Here is a 20,953-nt window from a genome sequence, read left to right as displayed (position 1 = left end):
ATACTATTTCATCAAATTTTTAACAATACTATTTTATGCTTTTTATTTGTTTTAATTTTTTTTATTATTTTAATATTAATACTAACATGGAACGGAAATTATGTAAATGAATTTACAGTAAATTGTTCTTAAATGTAAGTTTTATAAATAAAAAAAAAAAAATTTTTTTTTTGTTTTTAATTAATAATATACTTTGATTATATTTATAAAAAAAAATAATATTTTCTGGAAGTAAATTTTCCAAATCAATAAGATAATTTGATATCACATAAATATATTTTACTTTACTTTAACCAAAAATGTTATCAGAGGAATAATTAATGTATCAAAATCTCATTTTATGTTGCTGCTATCTTCATAAATTAAAATTATTATTTTATGATATCATTACAGCACTATTTATAAAAGATTAGTTATTAGTTAATACTCTAATATTCATTTATTTTTCCTATCAAATACTTTTAAAAAAAATTTTGTTAATATATCAAGTTTTTCTTTAATTTATATACTAATTGAAAAATTAAACACCAAAATTAAATGAATATTTGAATTTGTGATAAAAATTAAAGTTTTTATCGGTATTTAAAGTTTATATAAAGTTTCTTCTAAATATATTTTTTTTTCTTTACAAATTAAAGTTTATGTATCATACATTTAAATAAAGTTTTTTTTTTTCTAACTTCAGTGAGATATGACATTTTCACCACCAAAAGATGTCTATAATACAGTTTATTTTATTATGATGCTTAATGGAGTAGGAGTTTTATTACCATGGAATATGTTAACTACAATAGCTCCATCATATTATGTAGATTATAAATTGACAACTTATTATGGAAATGGGACAATTGAATATCAACCTGATTTGGCAAAAGACTTCTTCAGTTATCTTGGTATTTTTGCCCAATTTCCAAATTTTTTATTAAATTTAATAAATTTATTCCTAAGAATAAAAGGAGACCTAACAAAAAGAGTTATTTATTCATTACTTGTTCTTGGAAGTGGTATAGTATTTACAATTGTTTTTATTTTTATTGATACATCATCATGGATTATTGGATTTTTTTGGATGAGTATGGCATCATTTTTTGTTATAAATGCTGCAAGTGGAATGTATCAAAATAGTATTTATGGAATATCAGCTGTCCTACCAATGGAATTTACAAATTCTGTTATTTTAGGAAATAATATATGTGGTACCTTTATTTCTATTATTAATATTATAACAATAGCAGGTATATTTTTTATTTTTAAAATTTTTTTTTTATTTTTAATTTTTATAATAATAGGTTCAAATAATCCAAAAGTAGCTGCAACAGCCTATTTTGTTGTATCATTAGCTGTCATTGTTCTATGTTTTTTTAGTATACCATTTTTAAAAAAATTAGAATTCTATAGATATTATAATAATTTAGCAAAAACATCAACGCAAAATCAAAATGATAAAGTGGAACATGTTGAATTAAATATGGCAACATACTGTGAAGTATTCAAAAAAGGATGGCAACAAATGTTAAATGTATTTTTGGTATTTTTTGTATCATTAACAATATACCCAACAATACTTACTGATATCCTTCCAACTAACTATAATGACAATAACTGGACATTTTTTATATCAAAAAAATTTTTTTCACCAATATTATGTTTCCTACTTTTTAATTTTTTTGCATCTGCAGGAAATATGGTTGCTGGGTACATTCCAATCAAATACAAAAAAATTGCATCTCTTATTATCATAATTAGACTTTTATTTATTCCATTTTTTATCTTTTGTAACTTTAGACCGGAAAGTAGAACATGGACGGTTATTTTTAAAAATGAGTGGTGGTATATAATTGGAAATATTATAATGGCTACCACATCAGGTTACTTCTCATCATTATCAATGATGCTTGCCCCTCAGACAGTTGAAGCATCAAAATCACACATTGCTGGAATGATGGCCGCATTCTTCTTGATTTCAGGTATCTGTGCTGGAGTTGGATTTACATTTTTTGTTACCTATTTTACAGAACAATTAGGTCCATTAAAACCACTTAAAAGTTAATAAAATATTTTTATAAAATTTAACTCTCTTTTCATTCTTTATTAATTAATTTATATAATCTTCTTTTATTTCAAATACCATAAAGATACTAATTTATGATTCATATGTGAAAAAAAAAACAAAAAAAAAAGAAACATAATCATTGATAATTAATATTATCTTATCAAAAGAGGAAATATTAAAACGTTAATTTTTGTCATTATCCATGCTTATTGTAAAAATTAAAACATCAATAAGACAACCTTTTCTTAGCAGTTGTATAATAAATACAAAATTTTTTATAAATGAACTTATTTATTAAATTTAATTGACACGTGATATGTTATCAAAAAAAGATTATTATTATATTACACTTATAATTATAATGTATATTTTATTACAAAATTATAATTATGTGTGATAAATTTAATTTATGATTTTAAAAGAATTTCAAAATTAATATAATGTTGAAAAAATTGATAAGAGTATATTAAAAATCATTAAAGTTAGATGTATTAAATTAAAAGTATTTTAACAATTTTAAATATTTATGATATTATAATATTATTAATATTAAAAAGATTTACTATTATAATAATTAATCATTGGTTAAAATTTTAAAAAATTATATTGCAAATAAAATAATCTTTTAATATTCATTAGTACACTAAGAAATTAAAAGTTTTATATTATTTATACTATTTTTTATAATAGCCATAAATTTTTTAATAAAGAGATTAAACTTTTTTTTCATTTTTTTTTTCACTTTAGATAACAGAATGATTTCAAATTGTTAATTGCTAATGAAATATTTTATTCTTCTTCTGGTTGATTATAAAATGACCACAAAAAAAATTTTTTTTCTATTTATTATAAAGACAATAAATAATATTAAAATGATGGCTTAATTAATTGTCTTACAAATTTTTCTATCTACTATTTATTTAATCTCTTTTCTAATTATTTATTTAATTTATTTCATCAAATAGAATATTTCTCAATAATATTAATAATAATAAGAAAAGATACAAATATTGATTTTATAAAATTCAAAGTTAAATTCTACAATACTTATAATATAATAATAATTTATTTATAAAATCAACTGATTTTTGATCATTTAACTACAAACAACAATCATCAAATACTAAACAAATAATTTTTTCTTTCAATATAAGGTTATAAGAAACTTTTTATATTAAAAAAAAGTAAAAAAATAAAATGTTTAGTAATTTTCAACAAAACATTTAAAAGTTTTTTTCTACATAATTCTCCTAAAAAAGTTCTTTGTTATCACTTTTGTACATTTTATTTTTATTAGATATCTATGATATGATTTTTTTTAGCATAAAGTACACAACAAAAAAAATATCTTTATTTTTAATCGGCTTTTTAACAAAATTATAAATATTAGGTTAATAAAATAAAAAGATCATTTGTCATCTTTCGTTGTCTTCTTACCATTTTAAAATAGTATGTATTAAATTTTCTGAATAAAAATTAGTAAAAAATATGATGATATCATAATTTTAAAATTAGTTTTTAATGATAGTTTAATATTAAATTGATTAACTGACGGCAATTAGTCTCAAAAAATGTATTTATTTATGTTCCATAGTAACCATTTTATAAAATAAAACATTTGTTGAGTATACTATTTTAAAATTTTCTACTTTTATTTATAATTTTAAAAATTAAATGTAAAAAAAGTATATTTAAACTTATACCCCCTTAAAAAAACTCTGAAATTATAAGCTATTTTTATATATTAATTTATATTTAATATTTCTTATTTTCATATATTATTTTGATTAAAAGATTTATATTAATTTTATCAATTTACTATTTTAAAAGTATTGATTTTTTTAGAATGAGTCATTCAAACGAAACTTTGGTAAATTCAATTGCTAATTTTTCATTAAATTGTTTAATGCAATTGAAAAGTAATGATGAGTACACTGTTTTTTCTCCAATGAGTTTGATTGTAGCCCTTAGCATGGCTTATTCAGGTGCTAAAGATAAGACAAAACAAGAATTTCTTAAAATTCTTAATGTAAAAAATGAAAATAACGAAATTCATGAACATTTTTTTGATCTTATTAAATCATCAAAAGAAATTCCTCAATACATTGAGTTAATAGTAAAAATGGCTAATAAAATTTATATAAAAAATGATTTTGAAATTCTTGAATCATACAAAAACTTATTATCAAAATATTATGATGGACAATTTGAGAGTATTGACTTTAATCAAAGTGTAAATGCAGCTAACGTAAGTTGCAGTTAATTTTTTACATTTTAATTTATTCAGAAAATTAATTCATTCGTTTCTGAAGCAACAAATGATAAAATAAAAGATATTATTTCAAGTGATGCTATAAGTGGAATGACAAGAATTATACTTGTCAACTGTTTGTATTTTAGTGGAGAATGGAGAAAGGCATTTAAAGATTATAATACATGTGAAGATTTCTTTTATAAAAATGAAAATTCTAGTAAAAAAATAAATTTCATGAAACAAACTGAGTTCCATATGTTTAGTGAAAATGAGGTTGCACAACTTGTAACTTTAGATTATACATATGATAAATTTAAATTTGGCATATTATTGCCTAAAAAAAAATATGATATTTCCAATGTTCTTAATGAATTGAGTGGAGAAAAATTATTAAATTTAATTAATAATGCATCATGTCAAAGTGTTGAAATTACCATTCCGAAATTAAAAATTGAATCAACTTTTAATTTAAATGATTGCTTAAAAACCTTAGGTTTAAAATATGGATTTTCTGGTGAGGCTAATTTTAGTGGAATAACTGAAAATGGTCAACTTTTCATTTCTAACGTTGTTCAAAAAGTTTTTATTGATGTTAATGAGAAAGGAACTGAAGCTGCAGCTGCAACTGGAGTAATGATAGAATTATTGTCAGCCATACAAACTCCAGAAAATCCAATTATTTTTAAAGCAGATCATCCATTCTTCTTTTTCATTCTTTATGACAACAAGCATATTTTGTTCAACGGTATTTATATGTAATTACTTATTTTTTATTTTGAAATAAATACCTTTCATAAAATTATTTTTTATTTGTAAAAAAACCACTGGAAATATTACTTAAATTCTTAATTATTTTACCTCCCAATAATTTAAAGAAATATCATCTTTTAAAATTAATTCTATTTAATCGTATGTAATTCAGAAGAATTCTAAAATACTTGTAAAAAATAATGCAACTAAAGAAACCTTAAAAAAAAAGCAAACATCAAAACAACAATTTATTTATCATTATAACAAGAAACAATAATCACCAAAAAATAGCTTACTCTTCTGGAACTTTGATTTCTCCATTATTGATGGCATCACAAATGTCATGTGGGTGTTGGCCATCAATAGTACAACCAACAGATTGAGCAGTTCCGAGTATCTCTTTGACGGTTCCTTCAAGTTGTCTAGCCATTGAACGTGGTCTCATGGTACGAGCAATCTTGAGAATTGTGTCAAAACTCAAATTTCCGCTGTGCTTGACTGAAAAAAAAATTACAAGTTAAAACCGGTTACCAGTTTATGTCTTAATAATAACATTTAAACTGGGGGATGAGAATTCAGTGATTCACTACCCTTGGTTTAAACTTATTTACGGTTTCAGGAGAATATTTTAACTAATGATAGAAACTACCAATTTAGTTAAAATAACTCTTCTTCAAAATTTTTAAATAAAACTTACTATTTTTAACCTTCTTACGATCACGTGGTGGTTCTTTAAGTTCTTTAATAATAAGTGAAGCAGCAGATGGAACAACATCAATCTTAGCAACACGATTTTGGATGGTCAATTTACATGTAACTTTAAGACCCTTCCAGTCTTGAGTGGCCTTAGCAATATCATCTCCAATTTTTTTCGGGGACTATAAAAATAATAAAAAATTTACAAAAAAACTTCTACTTACCAAACCAAGTGGACCGACTTTTGGGGCAAGAGCTGATGTAGCTCCAACTTCTCCTCCAACACAACGAAGGTATACGATTTTAATTTCTGTAGGATCGAATTTTGGTGGCATTATGGAAAATAATATAAACTACCCCGCAAACAGGCAAGGATGTAATCACAATGATTCAAATAATTCCTCACTTTAATTATGGGATACAATTTTCAATTAAATATTTATGTGTCGATGCTCAGTGGAATAATATTTATTTACAAAAATTAATGCAGGTTAAAAAAGTTGCGGACGAAGCTATATGTATGTGTACTGATAACCTTGGGAATAATCTTATAAGTTAATATAAAAGTACATAGCTTTATTTGACAAAAAAAAAAGATAACATCAAATAGTTTTATTATTCGAAAGGCAAGCGAAAAAATAAAACAAAGCTTTTAGCAAGATAGCTATAAAAGTTTTAAAGAAAGAATATTTAAAATTTTGGCAGATTTAGGATAGTTTTTAAACCAACTGAATTCCAGTAATTTCAACATCACCACAAATCTGAAGACCCTTTATTCCTTCTGGATTAGTTCTGTGTGCAAATGTAGCAAAACGGTGATTGTTTATGAAAATTTGGAATGAATATGGTTCATTCTTGATTTCTAAGTCAAAACCAACTCCTTTCTGAAGAGGACTTTTTCCTTCTTTTTCTTCATTACCCCATTCATTACCAATTTTAGCGTTACGAACGATATGTTTATCTCCAATTTTACTATTAAAACTGAGAACTACATCTCCTCCTTCATTCAAGATATTTATTGTGAAACTTTTGCCTTTTTTTTCTGGTATTCCATGAATAATAAGACTTTTTCCAGGAACTAACCCATCTCCGGTTATCCCACTTTCATATGGAACTGGATAATATTTTCCACCCCATGTAACTTGATTAAGAATTAAATCACCATCAACTGAGAAATGAGTTATTGTAGAAAGTGGTACACGATGCTCATATTCATGAATTTCTTTTTGATCAGCATATATGACAAATCTGTTGTCATGGGCACGTATTCTAATATCAATATCACTTCCTTTTTTATATGGATTAGATTTCCTCTCTTCCTTCATCCATTCTCCCTTATTGAATGTATTAAAAACAAACTAAAAATATAATTAAATTTATATAATTAAATAAATAATTTATTTATTATTATATTATACCTTTCCCTCATCAAAACGAATAGAAATGTGGAATGGAATATCACCTCCATCAAGATCTGGTGAACCAGAATGAAAATTGATACTAAAACGTTTTGATTCTGGAATTGTTTTACCTTTGACCATTAATGTTTGACCAGGTTCAAAGGGATCAGTAAGTTTTGAACGATATGGTACTGGCTAAAAAAAAAAATAAATAAAATATAAAAAAAAAAAATAAGATAATTATTATACTTACTAAATGAGTTTCAGTAGACATATTTAAATATATCTTTTAGTGTGTATATCTGTAATTATATTTAATATAATAAATTATTTATATACACACATCAAGTTTTATTTAAAAATGGGACAATAAAAATATGGTTAAAAACAAAAGCATATTAATAGAATAAAATAAGAAAAAGGTATGATGATTCATACACGTCTCCGTTAAATAATAAAATTTACATTAAAAATCACGTATAAATGTTTCTTTGTCATAGTAAACATATTACAAAAAAAAAGAGGACTAAAGTAAAAGACACAGGCGTATGGTGCAATGTTATTTTATTATAATGTTTAATATTTTTTATAATATAAGACATTGGTATCATTATCCATATAAAATATTTTTGTTTTTGAATAATTGTAGCTCTTGACAGGGGTAATAGATACAGTGAGTCAAAAAATGTACAATGCGCTCAATCTAATGACATTTCTACAATTATTATTTATTTGTTATTAACAAATCTAGAGAAAACGAAGAAATAAATTTTTAAAATAACTATTTGTAAAGTCAACATTTAGTTTCTTACGGTTTACTCCTACAAAGTAAATACTAACAAAGCTGAATAACTTTTATTGAGGAGAATAATCAGTAACAAAAGAAATATTGAAGTAATTTACACATGATTGGATCAATAAAATTATAAATATCCATTTTTGCTTATTAGTAATTTTTATAATAAGTAAAAATAAATAGTTAAATTAAAAATAAAATTACTATAAAGGAAAATTATTTGAATATATAAGTGAATCAACTAATTTAACATTGAAAAGAGCCTTGATTTTCTAATTTTATTTTACGTATAATTATTTCATGTTAGTATAAATTGATTTATATAAATATAACAACAATCCACAAGTATTTATACATACATACCTAATATTTAATAGTAATAATATTTTTTCTATTTAATATAGCATTACATATATACAAGTATTTTCTATATATATATATATTTATCAATAACATGGTCCGTATGCCTTTTAATTTTTCCTTTAGAAAAAACAAAAAAAAAGAAAAAAATGATAATGAAAAAAAACATAATACAGATGGAAAAGAAATAACTAAAATTGTTTTTCCCTCTGAACGGTGAGTTATTTAGGAAATAAAACAAAAACAGTTTTATATTACTTATGTTTATAAAAGTTTTAATGCAGACTGGGGTATTAAAATAACAGTATTAGTAGTTTTATAAGCAACTTTACTGTTTAATGCCTCAATGTATAATAAGTTTCATTGACTAAAAAATAATGAAAGTAAAAATGGTAGAGTATTAATAACTTGATAAACAAAATTTTATTAATCTTATATTTTTGTAAAAGTATTTACTTCTTTTACATATCATTAATTTCTTTTACGTATATTTTTCGTCAATTAAAGACGTAAAATGAATCACATGACGCCGGCGGACTTTCGAGGAAAACTAGATGATGACATGGAGAAATCAATGAAGAACTGTCAAATGAATCAGTTTTGTGATGAGGAACACATTTATATTCATGGTGTTTTAATTTTACCAGAAATTAATAATAAAGGAACACTTATGTATGTAAGTTTAATTAGAAATTTATTTAAAATATATGTGACTTGAAGGCTGCTAAACTAAAGAAATTCTATAATCAAGATATTATAAATAATGAGGAAATTGATGTAGCTTTAGAAAAATTAGAAAAAACCAAAGATTTATTTGATGAGAAATCAAAAAATTTAAACAATAAAGTAAATTATTTACATCAATCTAATATTATCCAAAATGGGAGGATTCCAAGTGATATTTTCAATTCTTTTCCAAGTCAAAAACACAGACAATAAACTTAATACAATAAACTTATTACATTTTAATATTTTATATAAATAAAATAAAAGCTTAATATTTAAAATTAAAAACCATCTAAATTATTTCTTCAGTTGTAACTTTTTAATATTTAATTTTAAGTTTCAAAGACTACATGGTTTATGGTCTATTGTTATGAGGTATAATTTGTCTCTTTTTATTTTTTCCTATTTCCTTTTTGTTGTCATTGTCACGTTATGAATGATATATTATTTTTACATTGTATTAATAGCTAAAGAATCTAATTAAAGATATAATTGTATTTGTATTCATTATCTAAAATTAACCAATCTGTAGCTAATTTAAAATAAATTATTTTTACTATCAAAAACAAAGTTTACTTTTTTAGCAATTGTTTTTTATTTATCATTTTGAAATTATTTAACTCAAATTTAGTTTATGATGATTTTAAAAGAATATAAGGTTCAAGGACGTAATAAAAAATCAAAATAAAATAATTAAACAGAATCTATCCAGTCTTTAATTATTTTACTCCTGAAACACAAACCTTTCATTGGGTTGGAGAAGTGTCATTTTATAGAAAGTTCTGTTTACTTCTATCCAAGATGTTCCGTATATCAAGTTTTGTTGGTAAATATGCTATTAGAAATCTTTCTGCTGCAGCTCCATCTACCGGAAGCTCTACACTTACACCTACTAAAAAGGTAATAATATTTTTTTATAAATTAAAAATAATAAAGTAATTTAGGCTCTGATGAAATTACGTAAAATAACAGGCTATAATTATGTAAATTGTAAGAAGGCTCTTGATAAATTTGGTCCAGATAATATAGAAGAGGCAACTGTATGGTTACGGGAATTGGCAAAAAAAGAAGGATGGACAAAGGCTGCCAAATTGAGTGATAGAAGAACTACTGAAGGACTTTTATCAGTTGCAACAAATGAAAATGTAGCAGCTGTTGTTGAGTTAGATTGCCAGACAGATTTTGTTGCTAGAGGAGATGATTTTAAAAACTTAATTACTAATGTAACAGTAGCAATTTTAAATCATGCTAAAGCTTTTTCAAGTTCTGTTAATGTTGCTAAGGGTGAAATAATAACTGTACCTGTACAAGGTGATGAAATCAAGATGTCTGATGGGACTTCTGTAAAAGAAGCTATTGCTATGACTATTGGAAAGTTAGGTGAAAACATTACATCTCCAACAATGAGTATGATCTTTACTGAATCAGATGTCAAAATAAGTGGTCATTCTCATCCAAAAGAAAAATTAAATCAATGTGAAATTGGAAGATTTGTTTCTCTTGCTTGTTTAAAACGCGACCCTATCAAAAGTACATCATTTCCATCAGAAATATTAGGAGAACAAATTTGTCAACACATAATAGGTATGAAACCGGAAACAATTGGTAAACCACCAGAGGTAGTCAACAAAACAAAAGATGATGAGATAAAAAAAACTCAAGAAGATGATCAGACAAAAGAAACTCAAGAAGAAGAAGATGTTAATGCTTATTATAGTGGTAGAACAACAGAATTAAATGAAGATGAAACTGGTCTTCTTAGACAACAATTTATGTTAAATCCATCACAATCAGTTTACTCATATTTGGAAGGTCATGGTGCACAGATAGTTAATTATTTACGAATGGAGGTTGGAGAAAAATCAGTTGATGAATAGATATTTAATTTAAATATTTATTTTTTTAGTTGTCAAAAATTATAATGTATAAGATGGTTTTTTTTTTGTTCAAAAATTAAAGAAACCACTATTATTAGGTAAAATTATTTTAAGTTTTGTTGGAGAATGAATTGATTTATAAAAATTTTGTTATCATTTTTTAATAAGTATGGGAATTAAAAGAAATATTTGATATTTTCTAAATTTTTAAAAATTAAGATAAAATTACAAAAAATGGTGTTCATTTAATAAAATCCTTACTTTATTTGTATATTTTTATGTTAAATATAATTTCTATAAACAAAGAAATAAATGGTCGCTTCTAAAAAAATCATTACTTCTAAAACTTATTGGTAAATAAAATAAATGATACTAAAAGTTGTGTACTAATTTAAATAATTAAGTAGTTATAATCCGATTTTTTGTTTTGTTAAAAGTAATCAGTAGAATGTAAATTAAAAATGAAGTAAAAGGGAAAATTTAAATAAAAAAATTTTTTTTGGAATGTAAAAAATAAATATTTTTTTAGTTTAAACAATTTTTCCAATAAATAAATAGATTCCATATAAACAACTAATTTTATTATAAAAAAAATAATAAAATAATAAAATTTTAAAAACCAATAATTTATAATAAATTTTGAACAAATTTATACCTCAAAATACATTTCATTTATCAATTGAAAAATTCTTTTTTCCCTAATAATTATGATTATACATAAAATTATTGAAAAAAAAAATATTGTAACAAGTTTTGATTGGTTATTAGAGACTTAAAAATGTTTTTGATCCTTAAAACAAAAAGGTATTTAATTACTAAGTAGAGTTTAATTATTATTTCAATAAAAAAAATATATAAATCTGGTAATTACATACTTTTTTTTATTTTATAACAAATTTAAATAATTATATTTATTGTGTGATTGTAATACACAATTCGAAAATATTTTTACTATTGCTAAAAAAAAAGTTATTGATATGCAAATAACGGAATAATAGATAATTTGAAAAAAAAATAATTTAAAGAAAAAGAATTTGACCTGTAACTTTTTAGAAAATCTGGTAATATGTAATTTAAAATATTTTTTTTTTGATATATAAAGACTATTTTAATTTAATTTTAAACTTTAAAATGTTTTTTTTTTAATTATTTATCTGTTACATGAAATAAATACTTTAATAATTTTTATAAAATTAAGAAAGTTAATCTAGAAAGTGATAAAAAAATTTAACAGATAAAGTATCTTTTTGATTAAACTTTCTAAAAATTAATCAATTTTAAAAAATTTGAATAATATTGAAAATATATTTTTTTTATAATGGTCTATAGGTAAATTTTTATTACATGTTTATTGAAGTGAAACAACCAACTGAATAACTGGTAATATATTAATATTATAATTTATATTTTGTTCTTTTAATATCTCTATAATGTTTTATATATTATTTAAATTTAATTTAAAAATATTTTTCAAAAAATATGATAGCTTTATAAATCAAATTTACATTTCTTGAATATTAGTATTTTTTTTTTCTTCTTCTATTGTTTATTTTAAAGTTTGAAAATGTTTTAATATTATTATTAAATAGTTAAGATTAAAGTGATATTTAAATTTACTTTTTTTTTCTTTATTTAATACCAATATTTTTTAAGATATTAATAAACATTATCAATTGTTTTAAAAGTGGCATAAAAAAGTAAATGAATTATATGTTTTAAATAACATAAACTATTAAAATGGTAGCATCTTCTTATACATTTTTATCATAATATTTTTGATTTGATAAAATATGTTGTAATTTAACCCTGTGTTAATATACCAATCATATTTACCTAAAACCTGTCTATTTAATCTAACCTTTTTTTTTAACTACTTCATGCATACATAGACAAATTTTTTCAAATGTTAAATTTAGCTAAAAAATATTGAGAATAATATATAAGTATGAAGTTAAACTTCCTGCCTCTTTTTGTTACCTCGTGAAAAATTTAATTTATATAATGATTGTTGATTTACTTGCACTACATCTAATTCAATATTAAACAACAAAATTATCCTTATTGATGAGTCATATTTTAGGTAAAAAAAAATGTATATAAAGAAAGAGTTATCTTTTGACAATTATTATAAATGTATATATAATCATCTTATCTTTGCCATCTTTTCTTCTACTATCAATCAATGCTTGTAATTTAAAGACAATGCAAATATATTTGTCTTATTTGATGTATTTAAAATCATACAACTAACTTTCAATTCACTTTAAAATAAATATATATTCGAGGTCAAGTATATTATTTTTATTAATAGTTTAAGGTAATTATATCAAAATTAGCCTTTTTTTTGTATTCGTTTTTTTTTTAATTTATTTATTTTAACTTCTAACCATTTTATATAATAATAATTTTAGTTATGTTAAATAAAAGTTTTATTATATTTTTTATTTTATCAACTTTATTCTTTTATTCATTGATTGCAGGTAATTTAATTTAAAATATAAATTTAAAATTAATAAAAAAAAAATTTACAGTTATTCCATCTGAAGGTCCTTGTGTTTTGGGTACAAGTGATGATGCAAAAAATTATAAATGTACAACTGAAGGTTACTATGAATTAGTACAATGTAATAATGAATATTGTGTTTGTGTTGATCCATTTACTGGAAGTGAAGCTGGTGATACAAGAACAGATCCTAAATATACACCAAATTGTGGAAAATGTTTAAAGGCATATGCTATTGCTGCTGCATCAAATAAAAATCAATTTGATCTTCCACAATGTAATAAGATGAATGGAAAGTATGAAAAATTAAGATACACTGAAAATGGAACATTTTGTGTTGATGAAAATACAGGTGAAAAAACTAATCAAAAGATAAATGAATATAAGGGTATGCTAACATGTGATGATTATTCAAATTATACCAATAATGAGAATTCTTTATCAATTAATTATCCAGAAGATGTTAAAAAAACACAACCAACAACTAAATATGATATTCCAACTGTCAACATTGCATGTTCAATTCCAAAAGATGCTGGTGAAACCTGTCCACCAGGTGAACATAAAAAAAGTGAAAGATTACTTTATTATTTTGATATTGAAACAATGCAATGTTTACCAATATTTTATAAAGGATGTAAAGGAAATAATAATAGATTTAGCACAGCATCTGAATGTTCCTCAGCCTGTTTACCAATGGATTTTTCAGCCTGTAGTGGAAGAATAATGAGTGCAGTTGATAGTACTGGAAATACAATCATATGTAATAATTATAGAGGAAAAATGGCCGGTAATGAAAAAAATCAAGAAGAATGTCCACAAAATTTTTCATGTGTTATGGGTGCATTTTTTGGTACATGTTGTCATAAACCAACTGAAGATTTATTTAATAAAAATTATAATCCTACATGTAATGAGGAACAATTCCAATCATCTAAACCTATTAAATATGAAAAATATGGTTTTACAACAACATTACTTGGAAGAGATTGTTCAGACAATTTTTGTCCATCAAATTCTGTCTGCCAACAGGGTGAAATATTTGCTTACTGTTGTTTAAAAAAATAGGTTCCAAAAAAATCTAGTTATATAATTTTTATCAGTATTTAGTAAACTATATTTTGTATGTTTAATATATCATAAAGTAAACTTTCATACAAAAATCGTTTTTGTTAATCGTTTACTTTAATGTTATTTACCCAATATTATAGTGTAATAATCAACAATCAAATAAAATTTTATATAAATTTTAAAATATAATACATTGTAACTATAATATTAATTATATATTAAAATGTAAAGAGTTATAAATTGACAATTTAGATATTCATTTTATCTCAACATATATTCTTCTAATTTCTAGTTTAAATTAAATTTTTCTAACATACTTCAATGTGAACTAATAAAAAAAATAATTTTCAATTTATTTTAACCTTCTTTTCTACTAAAAATTAAATTGAAATTGTGATATATATATAAAATAGTTTATCTTTTGGTAATAATTTTAAATAACTAAATATAAAAATTAACAGCTAAATTTTAAATAATCAAATGTACAAAAATTAAACATTAAAATATATATTTTTGTAATTTATACAATCAAAATTTCGTTTAAAAACTTGATACATTTAAAATTTTTTTTACAAGTAAATAAATACTTAAAAACGTATCTTTTACCATTTTATTATTTTAAATTATCTTAACTTTTTGAAGTAAATAGTATACTAAAATAAACTATATTTACTTTTTAACTTTTTTTTTATATCAAATTATAAATATGTACTTAAAAAGTTTTATTTTGTTAACAAAAATTAACAATACATATTGTTCAAAATATACCAATTACCACTAATTTTATTTTGAAATAAAAATTAGTTTAACTATTTATTAACTAAAAAAAAACATTATAATCTAAAAATATCTGTTTTCATTTTGATATATAAAAAATGTTTTTGCCTTTATCATATAACATCTATCAAAATATTTTTTTAAAGAAAAAAAAAACCAAAAAGTGATATCTTTAGATGTGTTTTAAAACGTACTTTTAATGTTATTAATATTAAAAACACAAAATTTTAATAACGAAAAAAAGTTCATTTTAAAATATAATTAATGTGAAATATTTTAAAGAAAATTATAATCAAAATATTTTACTGTTTTGCACTTGTAATTTAATAAAATAATTATTTAGATTTTTTATTACAATTGAATTGTATAGGTTATTAGATAAAATTAAAAATAATATTTGTGTTGTTTATATATAACAAAAATTATAAATATTGTGGAAAAAGTATAATTATCAATCATAATTTTACTTATTGTATAATTAAAAAATTGTAAATAACTTTTTTATCTATTAATTTTCAACTTTGATGATAAACGTTAATTTATCATTTTTATATTTAAAACAATTTATTTATTGAATGACAAAATTTTAGCCATGCACTTTTGTAGTACATACTACATTTTTTTTTTCTACAGTACAAAAAGATTCAGATGAAGGAATATTATTATCGTTTCATTTTGTCTCATCAAAATATAATAAATATTAATGATGTTATAGGAGAAAACTGTTTATAATAATTATCAAGAAAAAATATAAAATTGTTAAAAATATTTCTTCAAAATTATAAACAACATTAAAAGTATCAATTAAAAAATCTAATTATTTTTATTTTTAATTTGACTTTTAACAAGCTAATGTTTATTATTTTATTTTATTTTTATAAAACTAGAAGACATTATATAAAAAAATAATTAACAATTGGAATATATAAATTAAAAAAAAAAAGTATTATTAAATTATTTTATGATACAAAGTTTAGATGATACAGCTTTTGATAAATATATTTTCTTTAAATAAATATATACAATTTTATGTAAAAAAAGGCTAAATTTATTTTTGATACAAAAATGATGATTAACTTATTTATCAATTACTTATGTTTATCAAAACTTTAAATATAATGAGTATTAGAGTCACTCCTGATAAAGATATTGTCTTCATTGGTTCTTCAAGAAATTAATGAATAATATAATAAATATACACAATAAATGCTCAACTATCCTTATGATTCATTTTGTAATATAGATAAAAATCATGCTTTCATTGATAGTTACATAATTGGAGTTATTATCTGTATATATTAGATAAGCTTAACACATGATATTACTTTTTAAATAATTTATCATAAAAATAAAAATAATTTTAAATATTTAAAATACTGAATGTAAATAATAATTTTTATTTTTATTTAATTTCCATATGTAAAGTTTATCACTAACTCATTTTAACCAAAATTTCAAATAAATAAATACCTCAAAACAATAATTTTACCACTGAAAAGATTAAAAAATTTTAAAAAAAAGTTTGGAAATTGAAATGTTTTTAAAAATACTTTATTTAGGGGTAACTTAATTTTATTATAAACATTAAATTTACAAAAAAAAATTTTATCACAAAGAACACAAAACGTTTTTGTTAACGTGACTGATAATTAATGAAAATTTTTTGTATTTGTTTATTCTAAACTAATCACATTTAATTATTATTGAATTAAATGTTAACATTAAGATTTCTTAAAGCGTGGAAAATTAATTTATAATTAAAAATATTTAAAAGTTTTTTCTACAATTATTTATTGTCACTTTCTATAGTAATAAAATATTTAATGTATGATTATAAATTTAAATATACATTTTAAAACTAAACAAACATTGTAAATGAAAACAAAATTTAATCATTTTTACAATTTTTTAAAAAAAAAATTATTTTAAAAATCCAAATAAATATAACATTTAGAAAAAAAGAAGTAAAAATTAAAAAAAGTATTTCTTCTACAATGTTTAATTTTGTTACTTTTTTTTATTTAGAAAAAAAAATCAAAATTAATGGAAATTTAAGGATAGTACTCTATGAAGTTTTTGACTACAAATATCTTTTGAATTTTTTGTAATATTCAAATTATTGACATTAAAAGGTTTTATAAAATAATATATCATTGGGATTAACTATATTTACTCAACAAAATTTTTTTAATAATATTTATTATATATAGTGGTTTTTTTTTATTCTGTAAAATTGAAAAAGGGGTACATGTCAAATTACTGATAACCATGTATTTTATTTTCATAATTTTTATAAGTTTAATATATAACTTGAGTAAGTTATATAATTTTATATTATATTGTTTTAATAGATGCAACAATTTTACCTAGTATAAAATATGAATCTTGGATGTTAGAAGATATGCCTGAAAGAACACGATTTACAAGTGTTCTAGATTGTAAATTACCTCCAGATGTTGGTGAACCATGTTATATGATAGATTCAAATATTACCTCAAACATAGTATACTATTTTGATCCTGAAACATTGGAATGTTATCCAATGAAATATAAAGGATGTAAAGGAAATAGAAATATGTTTGTAGATAAAGAACTCTGCAAATCACATTGCCTTAAATCTGATTATGATGGTTGTCGTGGTGGTATTAAACCTTCTGAAAAAATGTGTGGATGGAATAGTACTTGTGATAATGAAAACTTAAATAAAACAGAACATTACATGTGTTCAAATAATTATATGCTAGTAATTGGAAAAAAATATGATCATTGTTGTTACAAGGAGACAGAATTATTTTTACAGGGTAAAGAAGATTTGGTTCGTTGTATGGGTGGTAATTTTACAAAAGCAACACCAGTTATTTTAACAAAAAAAAGATACCATCCTGTGTGGTTATTAGGTAGATCATGTAAACATAACTTTTGCCCATCAAATACCATTTGCCAACAAAAAGATCTCTATGCATATTGTTGTTACATAAATTAAAAAAAAAATTTATATTTTTAAATTTTTTTTTAACAATAATATTCTACTATCAAAGCAATATTGATACTTAAAATATATGTAAAAAATACTCCTAAAAAAATACAATAGCCAAATTTTGAAGTATTTATATAATGTCAGATTTTTAAAAAATTTTTAAAAGACAAACAATGAAAATTATATCAACAAAGTTTTATTACTAAATGCTACAATCCTTTTCTATAAAATATCTTATAAAATAATTCTTTTTTTTTCTTCCTATTCATTTTGTGTCATCTTAAAATATTAAACGTCATTTATTAAATGATTCCATCAAAAAAAAAAATAAAATTAGTTTTATTAAACTAATAAAATTATATATAAAACTAAAAATATTCATTAAATTATTTTGTAATTTTTTTTTCTGGTTTAGAAATCATTTTATTAACATATTAATTAAAAAAAAATATTTTATTAAAGATAAAAATACATAAAAATTAAGAACAAAACATTAAAAATATAATTGCATTAAAAATAAACAAAAAAAAAAGCAATGTAAATAGGAGTATAAGTGTTAACTAGATTTTTTTTTAACTAAATATATTCAAAAAATAAATATACTTACTTAATAAATAATTACTTGAAATTTGTATATAATTGAGAAACAAATTCTAACTTTTTTTTTAGTATTTTTTTTTTTGTAAATAGCTAAATAATCAAGAGCTATTTGTAAAATTTTAATGGTATTACATTTATCAGCTTTATAAATAATAAAAGGTAAATTCTCAAGGACATTTAACTTTTATTATATTATATAAAAGAGAATTTGTTTTGAGGTTGAATGTCATAGTGATGAAATTCAAAAGAAATTTTATTAAACTATTTTTCTTTACATTTTTTACTGCTTTAATATTCCTAGTGGTATTGAATCGACATGTAGAGGGTGTAGATGGAAAGTCTAAAAATTGTATGGAACCAAAAAATGTAGGAACATGTAAAGGTATCTTTTATTAATTAATCTTAAATATCTTTAACATATAATTTAGATAAAATTCAACGTTACTATTATGACCCTACTTGGATGATGTGTCTTGCTTTTGTTTATACAGGTTGTGGTGGAAATGGTAATTTGTTTAAAACAAAATCAGAATGTGAAAGATCATGCTTACCTCTTGATGGTTCAACGTGTTTAGGTCCAAATAAACCTCAAAAGATTATTAAGAATGGTATGGATTGTGATTCAATTGTATGTCCAAAAGGTTACAAATGTGCTAGGGGTGCTTTTCTTTTTGAATGTTGTCATGAAACAGATTACAGTATGTTTTTAATTTTAATTTCTTTTTAATTTCTTTTTTATTTATTTTTTTTTTTTGTTAAATATTTCTTCAAAAATTTTTAGACAATCTTAATCAAGCATATGATGCTAAATGTCCTGATGGAAGTGATTCTGGTGGTATTTTTACATTTTATTTTCAACCAATAATTGGAAAAACATGTGATGACTTAATTTGTGAAGATAAAAAAAAATGTGTCCAGATAAATAAAGATTTTGCCAAATGTTGTGGTGGAAAAAACAAATAAGAATACTTCTCCAATAAATTAAATATTTTTTTAAAATGTTTTAACTATACATATCAAATGCTATTTATTTTTTTTTTCCTAGATTTATCTTTATTTAGTATTGATTATGGTTAAAATAACGTTTTGAAGAAAAATATAATACAATTAAATCTATTTGAATGCTATATAGATTAATTATGCATTATTCATTTGAATAAAATATTTTAGCGTGACAAAGTTTTTTTTATTTTTTTCAACATTCTAAAATGTATATTACAGAAATAATATAAAGAATTGTTCCACCATAATATGGACAGATTTTATTTATTTAATATGTATAGTCATTTCTTTAGATATCATGTAAAAAAGACGCACTAAAACATTATTTTATTATACATAATTTATAATATAATCAAAAAAAAAAAATTCCGCATTGCATTCATTGATTTTTCTGAAACGCAAATAATCTTCTTTAACAAGAGTTTCGTAAAGTAATTAGGTTTTGTCGATGAATATGTGTATCACACTATTAAAACAACGGTCAAAATACTACTTCAACCATATGTTGCGTTGAGTAATGTTGTTTTATGGCATATGACGAGTAATTGAGAAGTTAAAATATATAATTGTAAATATTTTTATTACGTTGGATACCTCATTTAGAATTTAAATATTCATAAGATTTTAAAAAAATAATATATCAGAAACTATTTTTTAATTCTATTCTAAACTTAGAAAACTGGTAAACATTGGCATAATTTACTTAAGTACAATTTGGATATTCATTGAGTTTTGATGTATTTGATTTTCCTTTTGACCTTTAATTCATAACATACAATTTTGTGTTTTAGTATTTCATGTGCCATAACATGCAAACAAAAGACAATTTAAGCGCTTTAGATAAAACATTTTTTTTTTAAAAAAAAGCTTCAATAAAATTTATTATTTTTATTATTTATATCATTTTTTTATTTATTTTGTAACAAAATATTTGAAATGACAGAAATTTTTAATTATGTATTTTTATAAAAACTTTAAAAAAGTATAGTATTAGTGGTAAAATTTATTTCAAAGATTAAAAAAAAATTTTTACTTTCATTAAATTATTCTTTTTAGTGTTTCAAATCCAATGTTCTTAATAAATCTTTTTATGCTTGCTTCAATAAATTTT

At 21.7% G+C, this 20,953-nt stretch overlaps 9 protein-coding genes across 9 annotated transcripts; 7 read left to right on the top strand and 2 right to left on the bottom strand.

Annotated features, from left to right (window-relative positions):
• Positions 1-691: 691 nt before the first annotated feature.
• Positions 692-2,050, top strand: SRAE_1000121000 (Equilibrative nucleoside transporter 3; the record flags this gene model as incomplete). Its single annotated transcript, XM_024648136.1, has 2 exons — positions 692-1,235; positions 1,290-2,050. 2 exons carry the CDS (start codon positions 692-694, stop codon positions 2,048-2,050), a joined length of 1,305 nt encoding a protein of 434 aa, XP_024502145.1.
• A 1,849-nt stretch (positions 2,051-3,899) lies between these two features.
• Positions 3,900-5,066, top strand: SRAE_1000120900 (Serpin domain-containing protein; the record flags this gene model as incomplete). The annotated part of the gene is made up of 2 exons (XM_024648135.1): positions 3,900-4,301; positions 4,341-5,066. The coding sequence occupies 2 exons, from the start codon at positions 3,900-3,902 to the stop codon at positions 5,064-5,066; spliced, it is 1,128 nt and encodes a 375-aa protein (XP_024502144.1).
• Positions 5,067-5,349: 283 nt separating this feature from the next.
• On the bottom strand, positions 5,350-6,088 carry SRAE_1000120800 (60S ribosomal protein L12; the record flags this gene model as incomplete). The annotated part of the gene is made up of 3 exons (XM_024648134.1): positions 5,350-5,555; positions 5,755-5,935; positions 5,978-6,088. 3 exons carry the CDS (start codon positions 6,086-6,088, stop codon positions 5,350-5,352), a joined length of 498 nt encoding a protein of 165 aa, XP_024502143.1.
• A 384-nt stretch (positions 6,089-6,472) lies between these two features.
• On the bottom strand, positions 6,473-7,427 carry SRAE_1000120700 (Galectin, carbohydrate recognition domain and Concanavalin A-like lectin/glucanases superfamily domain and Concanavalin A-like lectin/glucanase, subgroup domain-containing protein; the record flags this gene model as incomplete). The annotated part of the gene is made up of 3 exons (XM_024648133.1): positions 6,473-7,111; positions 7,172-7,348; positions 7,407-7,427. The coding sequence occupies 3 exons, from the start codon at positions 7,425-7,427 to the stop codon at positions 6,473-6,475; spliced, it is 837 nt and encodes a 278-aa protein (XP_024502142.1).
• Positions 7,428-8,403: 976 nt separating this feature from the next.
• On the top strand, positions 8,404-9,248 carry SRAE_1000120600 (Hypothetical protein; the record flags this gene model as incomplete). The annotated part of the gene is made up of 3 exons (XM_024648132.1): positions 8,404-8,525; positions 8,817-8,985; positions 9,030-9,248. The coding sequence occupies 3 exons, from the start codon at positions 8,404-8,406 to the stop codon at positions 9,246-9,248; spliced, it is 510 nt and encodes a 169-aa protein (XP_024502141.1).
• Positions 9,249-9,836: 588 nt separating this feature from the next.
• On the top strand, positions 9,837-10,912 carry SRAE_1000120500 (Elongation factor Ts, mitochondrial; the record flags this gene model as incomplete). The annotated part of the gene is made up of 2 exons (XM_024648131.1): positions 9,837-9,935; positions 9,980-10,912. The coding sequence occupies 2 exons, from the start codon at positions 9,837-9,839 to the stop codon at positions 10,910-10,912; spliced, it is 1,032 nt and encodes a 343-aa protein (XP_024502140.1).
• A 2,413-nt stretch (positions 10,913-13,325) lies between these two features.
• Positions 13,326-14,483, top strand: SRAE_1000120400 (Thyroglobulin type-1 domain and Proteinase inhibitor I2, Kunitz metazoa domain-containing protein; the record flags this gene model as incomplete). The annotated part of the gene is made up of 2 exons (XM_024648130.1): positions 13,326-13,392; positions 13,444-14,483. The coding sequence occupies 2 exons, from the start codon at positions 13,326-13,328 to the stop codon at positions 14,481-14,483; spliced, it is 1,107 nt and encodes a 368-aa protein (XP_024502139.1).
• Positions 14,484-17,531: 3,048 nt separating this feature from the next.
• SRAE_1000120300 (Proteinase inhibitor I2, Kunitz metazoa domain-containing protein) lies at positions 17,532-18,246 on the top strand (the record flags this gene model as incomplete). The annotated part of the gene is made up of 2 exons (XM_024648128.1): positions 17,532-17,577; positions 17,615-18,246. 2 exons carry the CDS (start codon positions 17,532-17,534, stop codon positions 18,244-18,246), a joined length of 678 nt encoding a protein of 225 aa, XP_024502138.1.
• A 945-nt stretch (positions 18,247-19,191) lies between these two features.
• On the top strand, positions 19,192-19,803 carry SRAE_1000120200 (Proteinase inhibitor I2, Kunitz metazoa domain-containing protein; the record flags this gene model as incomplete). The annotated part of the gene is made up of 3 exons (XM_024648127.1): positions 19,192-19,222; positions 19,269-19,538; positions 19,622-19,803. The coding sequence occupies 3 exons, from the start codon at positions 19,192-19,194 to the stop codon at positions 19,801-19,803; spliced, it is 483 nt and encodes a 160-aa protein (XP_024502137.1).
• Between the last annotated feature and the right edge of the window lie 1,150 nt (positions 19,804-20,953).

This window comes from Strongyloides ratti, assembly GCF_001040885.1.
Source record: "Strongyloides ratti genome assembly S_ratti_ED321, chromosome : 1".
NCBI classification, from domain to species: domain Eukaryota; kingdom Metazoa; phylum Nematoda; class Chromadorea; order Rhabditida; family Strongyloididae; genus Strongyloides; species Strongyloides ratti.
This window is presented reverse-complemented; position numbering and strand designations above follow the sequence as displayed.